General features: G+C 49.1%; 1 protein-coding gene across 3 annotated transcripts in view; it reads right to left on the bottom strand.

The window, feature by feature from the left end:
* Window positions 1-663: 663 nt before the first annotated feature.
* Window positions 664-18,092, bottom strand: part of Umodl1 (uromodulin like 1) — a 56,145-nt gene continuing 38,716 nt past the window's right edge. For 2 of the 3 annotated variants that reach the window (XM_021149284.1, XM_021149286.1), the window contains exons 15-22: window positions 16,889-17,023; window positions 15,287-15,606; window positions 13,416-13,561; window positions 12,753-12,989; window positions 12,377-12,536; window positions 8,679-8,757; window positions 2,618-2,823; window positions 664-1,570 (exon numbers count right to left, since the gene is read on the bottom strand). In XM_021149284.1, coding sequence (XP_021004943.1) covers window positions 2,642-2,823; window positions 8,679-8,757; window positions 12,377-12,536; window positions 12,753-12,989; window positions 13,416-13,561; window positions 15,287-15,606; window positions 16,889-17,023 — 1,259 coding nt within the window. In that variant the 3' untranslated portion in view covers window positions 664-1,570; window positions 2,618-2,641. The remainder of the gene's footprint in view (window positions 1,571-2,617; window positions 2,824-8,678; window positions 8,758-12,376; window positions 12,537-12,752; window positions 12,990-13,415; window positions 13,562-15,286; window positions 15,607-16,888; window positions 17,024-18,092) is intronic. The other variant, XM_021149285.2, reaches the window with a different exon arrangement.

Raw genomic sequence — 18,092 nt, 5'->3', positions numbered from 1 at the left:
GATTCTGTGTCAGGAAGATCAGGGCCAAGGTAAGGCCTTCCAGGGACCCAGGCAGAACCACAGCAGGAAAAGGATGACCACTCTGTGGATATTCTGAAACCCACAAGGCTTTCCCCCCGGTTCCTCAGGAGGTAGAGGTAGACTTTACAATGGATGGGTTAGTTCCATTTGACAGTGGATGGGTTTGGTTCTAATTCTGGTTCCTTGACATACTTTATAAAACTTGCCTAACAGATAAGTTCAGATCCTAAGCTATAAAGTGAGAGTCTCACCCCCAGAGGCCATGGTGAGCGCTAAGTGAGGAAATGTCTGCCATCCTCCTCCCCCAGCAGGAGTCATGACTATCTATGGACTGGAGTCTCCAGAACCCTGAAATTTGTCCTCACAGCTGGCACAGCCTGTCATTGAGACTGTGTGACTGAGGCGAAGTTCGAGAGAGCTGTCTGGTCCTGGGCTCAGTACCTGGCTTTTCTGAGATTTTATTTTTCTCAATAATAGTCAGTGGAAGATGCCAGGCTGATGTCAGAAGAGATGGATGACACAGAGGTGGGGGTGGGGAGCCCCACCTCAGCATCTCCCTGGAGTGTCTGGCAAAGAATCAGTGCCCAGGGATGGTCTGCTACATGAACTGAGACACACGGGGGAAGCAACATGGCAAACCACTTCAGTGCCAGGAAAAATTTATTGCTCAAAGGCGGCTAGCCACACAGACTCCCGGTTGTCATTCTTACCCCCAAGAATATGCAAAAAATCGAAAGACTCGTTTCCCCCAGATGATCTGTGTAAGTGACAGTCACATTCAACATAAGCAAGCACATTAATTAAATGCTACAACCCTGTTATGCTTTTATATTCCCTAGGGAGAACACTATTGTCTCAGGTGATAACTATGTAACCAATGCGGGTCTTTCAAATCAACAAAGTAGAGGACCTGTTAGCATGGTACTCACCTCCCCCACCTCTTCCCTGATTCCTTGTGATGGAGTGGGGGGGAAAAATCACACCTTATCTTCATGGAATTACATGAAAAGTGTCCATGGATGTGCTGGGAAACATGCAAGAAGTGTTACATACACATCATATGACTGCGACTCGTTAGAAAGCGTTCCGGTTTCATCTAGGTTGTCCTGAGTCACTGCCAGGCAACTATGAGACTCATGCTGATAAGGAGAGCTGAGTTAGTGTTTGTGCATGGAAAGCCACCCTTGGAGAGTTTATCGGATGGATCCATTCGTGAACGAGCATCACGGGAAATGTCTGTGAGGATGTCATTGTCAGAGAACAGGAGTCACAGGAGCAGCTTGGATGTCAAAGCTTGGAAGGCTGTGGTAAGTGGGGCCATGTTTGTGCTGGGTTTGAGGATGAAGACCACTCTAGGGCTCTGCCCACACCAGGGCAGGCCCATCACCAGCCTGATGGGTGGTACTCTGTGTCTTCAGGATCTTGGGGGCAGACAGAGGTTTGCTGTCATCGAAGGGTCTCATCCTCAAGTGCTGGCACGGCACTATACAGAGTTGGACTCCCGTCAATGTTCGATGAATTAGCCACTGGGCGTTATTTACAGGGTGCTCTGTGTGGGGAAGGCAGTCACTGGATCAGTCCACAGGAGGGAAAGGAGTTCACAGAGGGGGCCCTCCATGTCCTCAGACTCTGCAGCCATAGATCCACCAACCAGAAATTAAAGCGCTTTTTTTTTTTTTTTTTTAAATGGAGGCTGGAGAGTTGACTCAGTGGTTAAGAGCACTCACTTTCCTTGCAAAGGACCTGGGTTCAATTCCCAGCACCCACATGGAAGCTCACCACTTCCCCAGGCACTAGGCATGTGTGCAGATGGAGCATTCATATGGATAAAATAAATCTTAAAAACAAAACAAAAACAAAAGCAAGTGTTCCTGAATCTGGTGAGTTAGCTCAGTGGGTAAAGGCACTTGTCACTAAGCCTGATGATTGGAGTTAAATCCCTGGAACCCACATGGTGGAAGGAGAAAAACCAATTCCTGTATATGGTCTTCTGATCCCCACTCCCCTGACCCACATACACACCGTTCAAATAAATTAATAAAAAAGAATCTTAAGTTGTCTGCTCCAAACACAGGCAGACTTTTCTGGTGATTTTGTAGCATGGCCACTGGGTGAGGTCTCTTAATTCAGCAAGAGGTAGTTTGAAGCATCTAGGGGGAAGTGTGTGGTCTATATGCAGACTCTGCCCTCTGTGGGAGCAAACTAGACTCCCCTAAACACCAGAGTGACTGACAACTTCACAACCGAAGACCTTCAATTTAACTCATCAGTGCTGGCCAGAGCATTGTGGTGACACAATGGACCCAGCTGGACTCCTGTGTCATGAAGGACTGTCCCAGAGGCCATAGGAGATGAGGCTGGAAGCCATCCTTGGGTACCAGGGTCACTGTACCACCGCTGGCTACCTGAGACCATGGTGTAAATGGCAGAACTCTTTGCTGACCTACAAATGGTCCCTGCTCCCTTTCTGACAGTTCTCAGCGGCTTTGGGGGAAGGAGAAGTTTGTCAGTTACAGATCTACCCCTTGCCAAGCCTACTCTGCCATCTCCAGGGGCAATAGAGGCAGGACGTGGCATCAGACATGCTCGCTCTTACCCATCTCCTGGTCAGTTGGGTCTTCTATTGAGAGAACACCTGGTAGCTGAAGTCGTCGGTCTGGATCCGAAGATTGTACTTCTGCCTTACTCTCTGGTAACGCAAGATCAGAAGGGTTGTGGCCCCTGCCACTACCAGAAGTGCAGCTGCCGCTAGGAGAATGATGTAACCAGTTCCCAGGACTGGCTTTGTACATGCCTGTGCACCTGTCGGTGAGATAGGTACCAGGGTAAGAGAGGTTTCAGGGTAAGAGAGGTGCCAGGGTCAGGGGAATTATGCATCTATGGTTGGCACCTGGCCCAGAAGTGTGAAGCAAAAGATTGTGGGGGTGGGGGTAGGGGTAGGTGGGTGGGGGTGCGGGGGATCTAAAGTGCTCAGTCTCAATTTCTGAGCAGCTTGCTTGGAATTTGGTTTGAGGCCCTCAAGGCAAAGGCCTGCATGTACGTGCGGATCAGCAAGGGAGGCACGGGACCCCCATCCAACGAGAGCAGCTCAGCCTGCAAGGGTCTACCCAGAGGTAGAGCTCTGTGGTCCCCTCACAGCTAGAGAGCCAGTCAGCTCCTCATGGGGAGACATGGGGGTTGGGATACGTGGTGTGTGTGGGGTTACCACTCACATCAGAGGCCAGGACCTGACCCAAGCCAGAGTAACAGCCAAAGTCCGGGAGAGTGTAGACTCCAGAGAATGGAGGGGGAAAAAAAATCTTTTAATGGTTGTTTGAATGCCACGATCAGAACAGTGTAGTCATAAGAAGTGAAACATGGCCTCAACATCCATCAGTATGCGAATGGATGGGCCAGCTGTGACCAGGACACACACGGACTGGTTTGTTCGGTTTTGCCCATTCGGTTGGTTTTTTGAGATACAGTCTCACATTGTAGCACAAGCTGGCCTGGGATATCACTGTATAACATCAGTCTCAGCAATCCTCCTGCCTTGGTCATCCATGTGGTAGGGGCTATGGGCAAGAACCCCACTGTGTCCAGCTTATACAATGGAATATTGTCAAGCCACCAAAAGGAGCTCTGATGTCACACTGCCATGTAGGAGACAGTGTGTAAGGGAGTCACAGAGGGACCATGGTTAGTGAGACCCATTCATAAGAACTCTGGAACAGGCAAAGCAGAGACAGGCATAAGGCTGTTAGTGCTGGAGCCCAGGGAAGAGGCGGATGTGGGGCAGGATGGATGCTCCCATACTGTCAGGGCTGGGAGAGACAGCTCAGGAGGAAAGAGCCCTTGCTGAAAAAGCATAAGGGCCTGAATTCAAGTTCCCAGAACCCAAATAAAGGCTACAAACCTGGACTCCTAGTACTGTAGGGGTGGAGGCAGGAGGATGGCTGGGGCTGGCTGCCCTCAAAGCTCTAGGAGCAGTGAGTGACCTTGCCTCAAGAGACTAAGGTAGAGAGTGACAGAGAAGGACATTAATGTCCTCATCTGGAGACACACACACATGCCTCACATTATAGGAAAAAAGATTTAAGCCTCCAGCCAGCCCCTGGCCTGCCCTCCAGTGGCCTGGCCCCATAAATGCTTTGTGTCTGAGAGGGACACATTATGGAGGTCGTCAATAACAGAGGTCACAGATGGACCCCAGCTATGCTCACCTATCCCCATCCCCTCCACTTTTAGTACACCTGAAAGATCCGACTAAGAAAGAGCTTGGGTAGCCTCTAGCACTCAAATTCCATTTCCCTTCCCCATGGGACTTCTAGGCCCTACAGTGGACACTGTGCTGTCTTCTAGGAGGTGGCCTGAGAGGTGTTGCTATCAGCACAGTTGCCCAAGGTGGTCCTGCGGTTCCCTTTGGGCCATTTAGACAAAGAGCTTCAAACAGGCAACATTGTTGCCTGGACATGCTGGGGTGGGATACCACCCCACTAGCTGCAACTATGTAACTTTCTCCGGAGTGTGGGTCCCCCTGCCTGGTTAGTCATCTTCCAAGGGACACAGAGAGCTGGCCCCAGAATCCAGCCTCCATGGACCTCCAGGAAGAGGCTCTTCCCAGCAAGGGTCAGGGTATTCGAGTTGAATATGTTAAGGCAGAGGCAGGAGACCTGCTCTGTTGGAACTGTGGAACAGACTGTGACAGCCCGGACTGTCAGCCCTTGAGAACAAAGCCCCTGCCCTGATGCTGCCTATCCAGTTAGGTCCTGATCACCGCAGACAAGGTGACTAACTCAGCATGGCTCAGGGTAGCGTCTGCAGGCCAGGCTGTCTCCTGATTGGCCCCAAAGCAGGTAAGCCTGAAACAGAGAGCAAGCTCTCAGAAACGCTTGTGCAATTTGACACAGTGAGCGTGTCCCCTGGCATGGGGCCTCTAATTGTTCACGTGAGGCTCCAGATATCACAATGTGACCTTTGTGGGTCCTGAAGTCAGACTCCATCTGTCCATGAAGCAGGGAGAAGTTTTATAAGTGCAGTAAAGCAGGGCATATAGAACACTCCTAACTGCAGAGTGGAAAGAAAAGACAACCAGCGAGCCCCCAGCATACACATGAACCCATACTGGCCCTCCAACATGCTACGTGTGTGTCTTAAGCAATAGAGACAACCCCACACACTATATGCAGAGCCTTAACATAGCAGAAGCCAGTCTTCCTGACACAGATGGCCATGCAGAGTAGAAGCAAGCTCCCCTGGTACTGGCAATCCCAGCTCAGATACTCGAGAAGTGCCCACTGGCTTCAATAAATGTCCTGGACATTTGCACACACCCTGGTAATCTCACACTACCCATGTCTTTGCCCAACGGTGTCAAATAAGCAGGTTGAAGAGTAGATTTCTAAAGCAATGGCCCCAGGAGACTCCCAAACTGGCCTCAATGCATGCAGCACATATTCAAGAAGGCTGTTTCCCTACATGAGATGCGTGTGGAAATTTGTCCCCCATGAAAAGATTCATTGAAGCCCAAATCCACTTCTCTGGAGACAGGGCCACTGTGGAGAGGGCTAGTAAAGGTGCAGCCACACTGGAGGAGCTGAGCCCTCACACAGTAGGACTAGGTTTCTTATAAGTTTGCTGCAGTGAGATATAGCTACGGGCTGGGGAACCCAAAGATGGGTCACAGCCTGAGGAACTTGGAAGAGGCTGGATGGACGCTTGGCAGCAGGTTTCAGAGGAGGGGGCCTGGCCACACCCACATCTCAGGCTGTGAGAGAATACAACTCTGTGGTCCTACTGTGGTCCTGTGGCACCAAGTCTATGGTGTTTTGTCACCACAGCTCAGGCGGCTACTTATGTACTTATATACATGGGGCAGGGGGAGGAAGAAGAGGAAGAAGAGAAAGAAGAGGAAGAGGAGAATGAAGAAAAAGAGGAGGAGGAGGAAGAAAAGAGAAAGAAGAGGAAGAAAAAGAGGAAGAGGAGGAAGAAAAGGAGGAAGAAGAGGAAGAAAAAGAGGAAGAGGAGGAAGAAAAAGAGGAAGAGGAGGGGGAAGAGGAGGAGAAGGGGGAGGAAGAGGAGGAGAAGGGGGAGGAAGAGGAAGAAGAGCAAGAGCCTTTCTCACAAAGGTGGTCCTGACCCTTGGGGACAAAGACAAGTAGAAGACTACAACCAGCCAGCTCTGCCTCTGAGACCCAGTTCACAGCAGTTCAGTTCCAGCCATATGAACACGGTGACACTCATGCTTCCCTGAAGGGGCAGTGATGTTGACAGTGGAGATAGAGGCCAGACCCTGAAGGAACACATCTGTTGACCTCTCCTTGATCCTGGAGGCTCTTAAAACGCTTCTGCTAACCCTCCTCCTGCAACAGAGCAGCCCTTACCAACTGGAAGTACATGTGTGGAGTGGGGCTTTGCTGCCCGTTTGTTTGAGGATGTTGTGGAAATAAAAGCTACAAGACAAGAAAGCTGGTGAGGAGAAGGAGAGGGACAGAGAGCTTTGGAGATACAGCAGTCACTCTCTTGCTACAATGTACTCTGCGCTGGCCTCGTGTAGACCTCTGCTTGTTACAAATGGAAACAGTCAACCCTTATCCAGAAGCTTCCACGGGCCATGCTCTGAAGTAGAAAATAATATCCCCACTTCACAAGGGGGAAAGGAGAAACGAGAGCTAGTATGTTCAGCATCCCAAAAGTATCAACGTTGGCCAGGTTTTTAATTAAGCGAGCCTCTCATATTAGGGACTCTCAAAGGACCTATATTTCACACCAGATACAATCCTGGGAGGCAGACAGGGCAATTATGGACAGATAGCTAGAGCCAATAATATCTCTCAGGAAGACCACACAGCTCAGGCAGCAGTCTAGAAACAAACTCAGGTCTATTATCCAAGCCCAACACCTCTCACTCTTCACATTCTCTGACATCCATGAACAAATGAAGAGACTCCACTTCTGTTAGTGAAAGCACGATACATACATTCCCTTCCTTCTTCCCTTCCCTTCCTTCTTCCCTTCCTTCCTTTCTTCCTTTCTTCCTTTCTTTCTTTCTTTCTTTCTTTCTTTCTTTCTTTCTTTCTTTCTTTCTTCCTTTCTTTCTTCCTTTCTTGAGACAGGGTTTCTCTGTATAGCCCTGGCTGTCCTGGAACTCACTTTGTAGACCAGGCTGGCCTTGAACTCAGAAATCTGCCTGCCTCTGCCTCCCAAGTGCTGGGATTAAAGGCGTGCACCACTACTACTCTTTCTTATTGCCGCCCCAGGTCAACCAGTTCTCTACTTAAGAGGATGAGAAATTGAGAAAAGGTGTGTGGTTCCTGAGCCTAGGCCAGCAGCTACACAAGGATCCCCACCGGGGTCTCAGAACCTAGGTTAGCAATCATTTGTGGACCTCCCTGCCCCTGCCCAGAACACTCTTGGATCAGTGACTCTGTGTGTGTGTGTGTGTGTGTGTGTGTGTGTGTGTGTGTGTCCGTCCATCCTTGGTGACTGTGCCTAAGCCTTTATTTTCCCAGTGCTCAGATGAAAAGCAAGAGTTGAGAAACACCAGCAGGTCCTACCTGTGGACTCCCTTGCTCACTTATCAGAAACCTAGTTCCACCTGAGCCTGAATTTCAGCTCCCAGCTTAAGCATGAATCCGAGGGACTGTTGCACAAGAAAATGCAGAGAGGTACAAGATCATCAAAGGTTAGGAAGGAGAAATCACAGAAGAAAAAACAGCCCAAGCAGTGAGAAAAGCTTAGATCTCTTTCTGGCATAAAGATGAGATGACATCAGGGGACATGGAAGAAGGAAGTGGCTAGGGATGGCACAGGATGAGCCTTTAAGAGGCTCCAATGCATTCTTTCCTCCCTTCCTCTCTCACTGGCCAGAATTGACCTCCCCAGCCATACTCAGCTGCCTAGAGGTTTTTGGTTTTTCGAGACAGGGTTTCTTTGTGTAGCCTTGGCTGTCCTGGAACTTTTTGCTCCAAGCAGCCATGTGTTAGCTAAAGCCGGAAAACTCTCCTACCGTAGAGCAGAGACAGAAACTAGGAGGCATCTAGAAACTTCAGTGTCAGTACCCAAAGCACACAGATTCCCCACATTTTCCAAATAATTAGATTATATAGATGGGGGAAATATGTTTGGAAAATTGACCCTGGAACTACATTAATATAGTCTTCTGGTAGGTGTTTATACTTGTGGCAACTGAAGGGCTTCTTTATTCATCATCTATATTAACAACTTTTCATGTAGATGTGCAGTTACACATGTGTGCACATGCAAGTACATGCATGCACACATGTGCACACACACATACACAACTGCAGCTGTCTGTTCACAGCCTGGGTCCTTTCTCTTTGCATCCACTTGACAGGTTTACTCGGGGTCAAAGTCCTTCTCAGCTTCCTGAGACTTCTGTCACAGCATCCTTCAGCTCAATGCTCTGGACTTCTGGGAGCTAGGATTCTTCCCCATAGCATGGCCACAGAAGTCAACCCCACCTCTCAGGGTGGCCAAGAGGGACAAATCCTATCCTCTAACCCCACATGAGCACCAGAGAGTCTTGAGGAAAATTTTAACCACTGCTGTGAATCTTTTAGAAATTTTTTTTTCTTTGAAAGCTCCATATTTCAAACAGGCACTTTGTAAACTAGGCTGGGACTAGTTTCCTTACCATTGAAACCCAGGGGACTCACCTTCAGTCCGATGGAGGGGCCCCCAGGTCATCTGGTGCAAGGCTTCACTACTTCTCAGCAACCGGAAGTCATTGCAGCTCTGTTTTGAGAAGAGAAACCTCACATTAGTCTCATGGTTCTTTCAGGGCGTGAATGTCCTGTGTTGGGTTTTCCCTATCTGGCCCTGATTGTTTGGTCCTCTGGGTGAGTCTAGATGTGGACTCTGGTGGGACACACCAGCTTGCAGAGAAAAGGGTTTGTTTGCTTGGTGAATCTCAGGGCACAGTCTATTGAGGGAGGCCAAGAATGGAAGCAGGAGCTGAAGCAGAGGCGACGGAGTAGCGCTGCTTGCACCCAGAGCTTGGTCAACCTGCTTTCTTATCCAACCCGGACCGCATGCTCAGGGCTGCACTGGCCACGATGGGCTGGGCCCTCCCACATCAATCATCAATCAAGCAAATGCCCTACAGAGTTGCGTACAAGCAAGCAGATGCGGGCATTTCCCTCTTCTAAATAACTCTAGCTTGTGTCAACTTGATGTAACCAAACCAAAGCACCACCTGAAGCATGGCGTACAGTGGGTACACATAGAGGAAAGACGGTAGAAATATGAGCCTCTAAGCCTTCCCTAGGACCATGCCTTAACCACACAACCTAGAATTCCTCTTGGGTCCTCCAAGGGCTCAGCCAGGCCTTCAAACTCACTGCCTGGCTCACTGGTATGGTGCAGTCTTCTTCCTGGATACCCAGCACACACTACAGTCTTCCAAGAAAAAGTTGGCATCCTAACTCCAGCTTTCTAACTCTGATCGTTTTAGTTAGGATTTCTATTGTAGCAATGAACAGTCATGACCAAAAGCAACTTGAGAAGGAAAGAGTTTGTTTGGCTTACGTACCCAGAGTCACAGTTCACGGAGGGAAGCCAGATGGAGAACTCAACTCAAACGGGAACCTGGAGCCAGGAGTTGATACTGAGGCCATGGAGGAGTACTGCTTACTGGTGTGCTCCACTTGGCTTCCTCAGCCTGCATTCTTATAAAACCCAGGTCTGCCAGCCTAGGCACAGCACCACCCACAGTGGGCTGGGTCCTCTCCCATCCATCACTAAGAAAATGCCCGGGCCTCGAGAGATGGCTCAGCAGTTAAGAGCACTGACTGCTCTTCCGAAGGTCCTGAGTTCAATTCCCAGCAACCACATGGTGGCTCACAACCATCTGTAATGGGGATCCCGTGCCTTCTTCTGGTGTGTCTGTAGACAGTGGCAGTGGACTTAGATATAATAATAAATACATCTTTAGGCGGGAGGGAATGGGGCCTGACCGAAGTGAGCAACCTTCGTTCCCAGCAAGCACATGATAGCTCACAACCATCAGTACAGCTACAGTGTACTCATATACATAAAATAAACAAATCTTAAAAAGAGAGAAGAGAAGAGAAGAGAAGAGAAGAGAAGAGAAGAGAAGAGAAGAGAAGGCCCTCTAGGCTTGCCTACAGCCTGATCCCTTCGAGGCATTTTCTCCGTTGAGGTTCCCTCTTCTCAAATTATTCTAGCCTGTGTCAAGTTTACACAAAACTGGCCAGTTGGCCTTATTTGAAAAGATGTGCAGGTTGAGATGAACTCTAACCCCAGGAGGTGAGACCTACTAGGAAGAGAGATCTGGGCACGTACAAAGAAAGAAGTTTTACAAGTCAAGAAATGGCAAGGCCACAAGAAGCTGGGCAAGGCCATGGCAGAGTCTCCTGCACAGCGCAGCTGGGGACCCAGTCTGCCAACCTCACTCAGTGTTGTGTGTTCCGGCTCACTCAGTAGTGTGTTTCTAATATGGTAACAGCCCAGCTAAAACACATCTGGAATCTGGTGGCCCTGGGACTAATGGAAAGCCTGCTCTAAAGGAATTAGGTGGGGGAGGGGAACAAGGTCAGGGTCAGGTTGCAAAGAGAGGCAGCAGCAGCCCCTGCAGAGACAACACTGCTATAAGCACTAGCCCTGTGCTTCTGCAAACTGGAGCAGGCGCCACAGTGAGTGTCCTGGGGAGTCAGCTGTGTTTGCAGGGGGAGTCACTGTGTGAGAAAGCGGGATGGTTGAATTATCCGGCACTGTGTCTCTTAGCCACACCCTGCTAATGGCCAAAGACTTCTAAAGACCCCAGAGTCCAAGTCTGTCAGGGTACAGTAGCAAGCATGCCTCCCATAGGAGGAACACACATAGTCTGGATGAAGAAACAAATTATTCCTAAGCTCCTTGTCGATGCAGCACACAGGAGAGAAAAAAGTGCTACGGAGGCTGAGAACTGCTGAGGCACTATTCATTTCACCAAAATGTTTCACATGTAAGCTCCAGTGTCACCGGAGGGGACTGCTACCACAGCTGCCTGGGGTGGGGTGACAGGACTGGTTAGTTTTGTTGTCAAGTTGACACACCTGGAAAGAGAGAACCTCAACTGAAGGCTCGCCTTGATTGGATTGGTCTGTGGGCACATCTGTGGGACAGTTTCTTCGTTGCTATTTAATGTAGAAAGGCCCCGCCCACTGTGGGCGGTGCCATTCCTAGGTTTGAGCAAGCCAGGGGCAGCAAGCCAGTAAGAAGTAATCCTCCACCATTATTTGAGCTCCTGAGTTGGCCTCTTTTGATGATGAGTTATTACCTATAAGTTAAAAACTTTTCCTCCCCAAGTTCCTATCGGTCACAAATTTTATCACAACAATAGAAAGCAAACGAACAGAAAGCTCAGGTGTAGCTGCAAGAGGTCTAAAGGGAAGAAGAAGGAACAAGAAAGGGTAAAATGTATGTGCACATGTATGTATATGTATGTAAGTATTATGTATGTATGCATATATGTGTATGGTGTATATGTGTGCATGCATTTTTGTGTATATGTATATGAATGCAAATGTGTGTGCATGTGTATGTGTGCATGTATGCTTATATTTATATGTATATATGTATGAGTGTATGTATGCTTGTATATATATGTATATATGTATGTATATATGTGCATGTATGCTTGTGTATATGTATATGAATGCATGTGTATGTGTGCTTCTGTATGTGTACATGTATGTTTGTTTATTTATGTATACATATATGTATGAGTATATGTATGTTTGTGTATATATGTTTTGTGTATATATATGTATGTATATATGTATGTGTGTGGTGTGTCTGAGTGTGTGCATATGTACATGCATGTGTTTCTATCTGCATGCATATGTATGTATATGTATGTATGTATGTGTGGTATGTCTAAGTGTATATGTGTATGGTATATAAGTGCATGCATATGTTGGTACATGTATATGTGTATATATATATATATATATATATATGCATGTAGGTGTGTGTGTATTTGGTATATGTGTGTACGGTACATGTGTGTATATGTGCGATGCAAACTGAAAACTGAACCATGGGGGGAGGAGGGGGGTATGGGGGCAAATAAGAACAAAGCTTAACAATAAATCCATCTGAAAATGACACAATGACACTTATTTCTTTGCATGCAAACCAAAAAGTTAACAACAGAACCCCAGGAAGAACACATTTGGCCTGAATCACAACACCCAATATGTGCCAATCCCTGTCCTGGGCCCTCCCTTTAAGTTGCCCCCTCCACTTCCCACCCCTCCACCCCCCGCCCCTTGTTCTCTTGCTTGGGGCAACTCCTCTACCAAGGAAGAAAGCCATCCCCCAGGAAGCAGAAGAAGGAGCCAGCGCTTACTATCCTGCACGAGTTCCTGGGGTTCTCCATGCACACTCTCAGCTTGCAGTGCAGGTAGACGATGGAGTTGTTGATGAAGGAGAAGATTCTCAGCTTGAACTGGGCCTTGCTGGAGTTGCCATTCTGAATCACACTGGTGTAGGTGTTGGGAACAGGGCAGCTGAGGGAAGGAACAGGGCGCGAAAGTCAGTTGTTGTTCCAGCTGCTGCTCAGGCAAGATTCTTGTGAGCATCCACCTCCCACAGGCAATTCTTGGAAGTCGCTAGCTCCAGGCTGCTGCCTCATCTAGCCCCAGCCTCGACCACTCAGAGTTTGCCTGGAGATTCCAAGGGGTTCAAATCGGCAACGGGGCTGGGCAAGGGAGCGTGGCCTCTACCTGTTGTTGATGAAGCCAAAGGTGATGGGGTCCTTGGCGTTGCTGGAGGGGGTGGCCCAGCACTCAGTCAGCACGACCTTCAGACTGCTCTTCTGCCTGTGAAGCCCCACCTCAATCTTGATCTCATCGCTGGCGGACACGCTATAGTTCTGAGGTATGGGAGAATCGCCAATGTACAACTGCATTTCTGTGACAAAATTTCCAGTACCGTGGAGGTCTTCGATGACGGTGTAGACCCTGTAGAGGGGCAGGGGATAGAGGCTCTGAGAAACTTGCTCTATGAAGTTCTTTCTTCCAGTTCCTCCCCACCAAAGGTGATTCTAGGGAGGCACAGAAGTCAAGGAAGACCAGCAGGTGACAAGAGGCGATTCATGCACAGCTGGCTGCAGCAAGGAGCTAACTCCTCTCTGTGTGGGAGGTTGCCCTAGAGAGAGGGTGGCTGCCATGGAGGTTGTGGGTCTGACGAGCTGGAGGCTGCTGCCTAGAAGCTGTTCCTCCTAGCTGATTGGCCCCAGACAGAGAGGGTATTTGGTCTTCTCTGGTTAATCCTACAAAGGACTGGGGACAGAAATGTGGGAAGCTGGCACAAGTTCTGCCCACTTGTGCAGTCAGACTCAAAGCCAAGCAGAGGTGCTAGAGGGATCCCAAGCGGCCCCCACTTACCCCCACTGTGGGGTGTAGCCCGAGGAGGTCAGAAGGTCATTCTGGAAGGCACAGTGGATAGGACTGAGGAATTGCAGGTGGTGGATGACACCCTCTGGGGACAGGTCGTTCCTCAGTGTGGTCGTCACCACTGTGGTGGTCACATTCTAAGCACAAACAGACGAGATGTAAGTGATCTTCTGGGCCTGAGGGGGCCCAGACCCCAACTGCCGCTAGATTCCAGGGACTGTAGGGGTATCCCCAGAAGTGTAAAACTCCAGACAAGTGTCCCTGATGTCACCTGCTATAGATTTGTCTCCTGATGTCACCTACTGGAGATTTTCATGTTAGGCATTGGTGTCTACCTCTCTCTAGCTTCTATCCTACACACCAAAAAAAGACCAGTCTACCAATCACATATATGGCAACATATGTCCTTGGATCAACCTGTATTTGACTGTGTCACACTGTATCTAATCAATGGCATTCCCTTTTCTCTCAGCACTCCCCAAACTCAGCTGGACTGAACTGCCAAATTGGATATTTGCCTCTGAGAACAGAGACGACCCTAGCCCTCCATCTGCCGGCTCCTGCATCCATCCCATCCCTGCAAAGAGGTGCTGATTCCCTGGGAACAGCTTGGCATGTGGAGGACTCTAGAGCGTGTGTTACAGTTACTGGTCTTAAGGCTGGCATCCTAGTGATGCTCCTTAGACACAGGAGCTCATGAGAGGCTGCTGGGGCTGTATTGGGCCCCTCACAGTGGCTGCGCATTTGTGGACAACTAGGAGGCTTTAGGAAGAGGGGCCTTGGGATGGGGGTGGAGCTCAGCGGAGCACTTGGATCTTAGTACATGCTGGTGCTCTCTCTCTCTCTTCCTCCCTCCTTCCTTCCCTCCTTCTTTCCCTTTTCTCTCTCTATCCAATCTCATTTGCCCTATCTCCCTCTTTTTTTCTCTCCCTCCTCCCCACCCCTTTCTCCATCCCCTCTCCCTTCCTCTCTTTCTTCCTCCTCTTTCCCTCCCCTTTTCTCTTTTCTCTCTCTTCTTCTTTTCCTTTTCCATCTCTCTTCTCCATCCCTCTTTTTCTTCATCTCCCCCACCCCCTTTTCTTTCTCCCTCTTTCCCCTCCTTTCTTTCTTCCTCCTCTCCCCTCTCGTCTCTCCCTCTCTACCCCTCCCCTTTCAGCCTCCCCCACTTCTGGCCACCACAAGGTGAGCAACCTTGCTCCATCATGCTCTTCTGCCCTGAGCAACAGAGTCCACCAACCATGAACTGAAACCTCTGAGTGTGAGCTAAAACAAACCTTTCCTTCCATTAAGTTGATTTGCCGCAGATATATATATATATATTTTTTTTAAGACAGGGTTTCTCTGTGTAGCCCTGGCTGTCCTGGAACTCACTCTGTAGACCAGGCTGGCCTCGAACTCAGAAATCCGCCTGCCTCTGCCTCCCGAGTACTGGGATTAAAGGCATGCGCCACCACGCCCAGCTCTGCCGCAGATATTTTATCACAGTGACAGAAACCAGACTGGCACACATGTAAGCTCATACATACATATAGATAAATGTGTACACATGTGTATTCACACATGCATAAACATGCACACTCATGCACACACGTGAGGAGGACTCTTTAAACCCTGACACTGGCCAACCCCAGTCCTTTTGCACCAGAATAATTCTGCAGTATGGGTCTTGCATCTACTTTAGGATTCCAGTGTGCCAACTGTGACAGTGTGGGCCTGTCTGACTTCCTCTTTCGGGGTCTCTAGCTTAGAAGTCAGAGGCCCAGGAGTGAATAAGAGCCTTCCTCGTCTCCCTACCAGGTGCAAACCCTCCCCACACTGAGGCCCCTTCCAGTGGGTGGCTCACAGCAGCCACATGTACTCACACTCTGTAAGATGGTCCCACACTCGCCCCAGCCAGCCACCAGAAACACGTGTGTGCTGTTGCTTCTGCTCACGTTGCAGGATGGCTCTCCCAGGTACAGGGAGGCCTCAGGTATGGCCTCCTGCTGCAGAAAGCGCTTCTGGACGGTGATGAGCACCGTCTCGATCTCACAGGACACGCTAACGGCATCCGTCAGGTTCAGCTGCAGGGGCAGGTCCTGGGCTGTGGAGCTGGCAATTGGCACAGGGACACCCCTAGTTCCTGCTGGGGTAGGAGACCACTCTGAGCCTGGGGTCTGGGTCGTGTTGCCAGAAGGGTCACCTGCAGGTTCCAAGGAGACAAAGGCTCAGGGTGAGGCTGTTTGGGGCTTGGAGGGACAGAGTAGACATCTGTGCTCTAAGGCAGCCATACTCAGGAGCTGCCCGCTTCAGCCACAGAGCTGCCACACTTAGCACAGAACAGGCTACTCGGCTTTCTTTGGTGTGTTTGCAGGTCCATGTATGTAAGGTATATGTGCATATACATATAAGGTATGTGTTATGTATGTATTTGGTATGGTGTATTGTGTGTGTGTGTGTGCACCTAAGGTATATATGTGTGCATGTACTGCTTGTGTGTGTATGTGTGTAGGATGTATGTATGTGTGTATGTATGTGTAGGGTCTGCCATGGATGTGCTAGGCATGAAGGAAGAAGTAACCTGCCCTGGAGTCTGAGACCTATCTCTAAGTAGAGTCCCAAGGTGCCCCCTTGGGAGCCTGGCTTCCTTCTTGCCCCCAAACTCACACCTTTGTAACATACAGGGAACCTTGGAAAGGTCTCCCATGTAGAGGTCACCCACATCCTGGACAGCATGGCTCCCTCTACCATCCATTTCTGCAGGCTTCCAAGTTTCAGCCAGTTGATCGCATGCTTGTACCCACACTGGCAGGTGCTGGATTCGCTGTCCCTGATGGCCAGCTCCAACATGATGCGACCTTCTCTGTACTCTACTTCCCCAGGCAAAGCAGCTCCCCTGTCCCCGACTCTGTTTAATTACACAGATGGTTGTCTCCCTCCCCTGGACACATATGAAAGAAGAGGGAGGGCCAGTCACACACAGATACCACACACACACACACACACAGACCCTACACATACATACACATATACACACATACATCCTACACACACACACACACACACAAGCAGTACATGCACACACATACATGTACACACATATACCTCAGGTGCACACATACACAATACACCATACCAAATACATACATAACACATACCTTATATGTATATGCATCTATACCTTACATACATGGACCTGCAAACACATACACATATTACATGCACACACACAATACACCACAACAAACACATACATATACAACACATACTCTACATATATATGCATATATACCCTACATGTATGGGCATGCAAATACACACACATGTATATACATGCACATGCATCCACATGCACATACAAAAAACTTGTCTAGGTCATAAAAAAAACAGGCTGACTTCCTTTGGACAAAGGCCCTGTTTTCTTAGGAATGAGCATCCATAGGAGAGATGATGAGACCATTCCAGAAAAGGCTTATGAGACTTACCATCACAGGACCTTCCAGAATATTCCACCTGTGAGTCAGGTCCTCCCCCATCACAGCTACATGTAAAAGACCCGAAGGTGTTCCTGCATGTCCCAGGGGCACAGTCATCCTCTCTCATGTCACACTCGTTGTAATCTGAAAAGCATTGAGAGAAGAGTGGAAGCCATGATGGACCAGCGAATGGCCCTGGGGTGGGCAGTGCCATCAGCTGTATGCACAGTCCTGCTGGGACAGTGCATCTCAGGAGGCAAGGTGGAAACATATCCAGACAACAGACCACACGGATGTGGCAGGCTCAGGGCAGTCCATGAGACTCTTCAGTGTGGCTGGGGGTTGCTGTGGGAGTGGGGAGGCAGAGCTATGGTAGGATACAGCTATAAGACAGGGAAGGGGTTCCCACAGACCTGAACCCACTTCAGCCCACTGCTAGAGCCAGGAGATGCACAGGACTGGAGGCCTGAACAGCAAAGCACTGAGCCCAGGAGACCCCCTTCCCCCCCTCCTTGTGCCTTCCAACATTCTGCCCATTCAGTCTGTCACCCCTGCAGAACAGGGATTTGAACCAAAAACTCAGAGGGTCTTTACAAAGCAGACTTCAGGGCCGTGGCTGTGGCTCAGTGGTAGCACACTACATACTCACACAAGTTCATACACACATGTGCCTGCTCAGCACAAAAATACATATATGTGTACTCACATGTGACACCCCACTATAACTCAGCATATGACCTTCCAGCACCTTCCACCTCAACAAACCTATTCATAGATGACAACAGCCTACAGTGTAGAAGGAATTCAGCATACCCTTTAGCCCAGGGTATCGGTCATTTCCAATTACTTGGCTTTGGAAGATGCTCTAAAGATGGCTATCCTTGCATTTACTATGGTCTGGACTGAAGTCCCTTCTCTCAGGACAAAGTCCCAGAATGCACTACCAGGCCAATGAGAAAGATGCTATAGATCACTGGGTTTCCAAAGAAGGTGAGGAAATCCTACACCATGAGCCCACTCCACAGACTCCACGGCCCCAGCTCACCGTGCTGTGTTAAGATCCATGCTTAGCTCAGAGAGAATCTTGGAGCTGGCTTGTTTCAACTCAGTTTTATTTATTCTATTTCTTCCTTTTGTACTCTGGGCACAGGGATCCATGTCGTCAGTGATCAGGTGACTTGTACTGCTTTGGGGTTTTTGTTTTGTTTTGTTT

Source organism: Mus caroli, chromosome 17 (assembly GCF_900094665.2).
Source record: "Mus caroli chromosome 17, CAROLI_EIJ_v1.1, whole genome shotgun sequence".
Taxonomy (NCBI): Eukaryota; Metazoa; Chordata; class Mammalia; order Rodentia; family Muridae; genus Mus; species Mus caroli.
The sequence above is the reverse complement of the archived record's forward strand: the minus strand, read 5'-3'. Positions and strand labels throughout refer to the sequence as shown.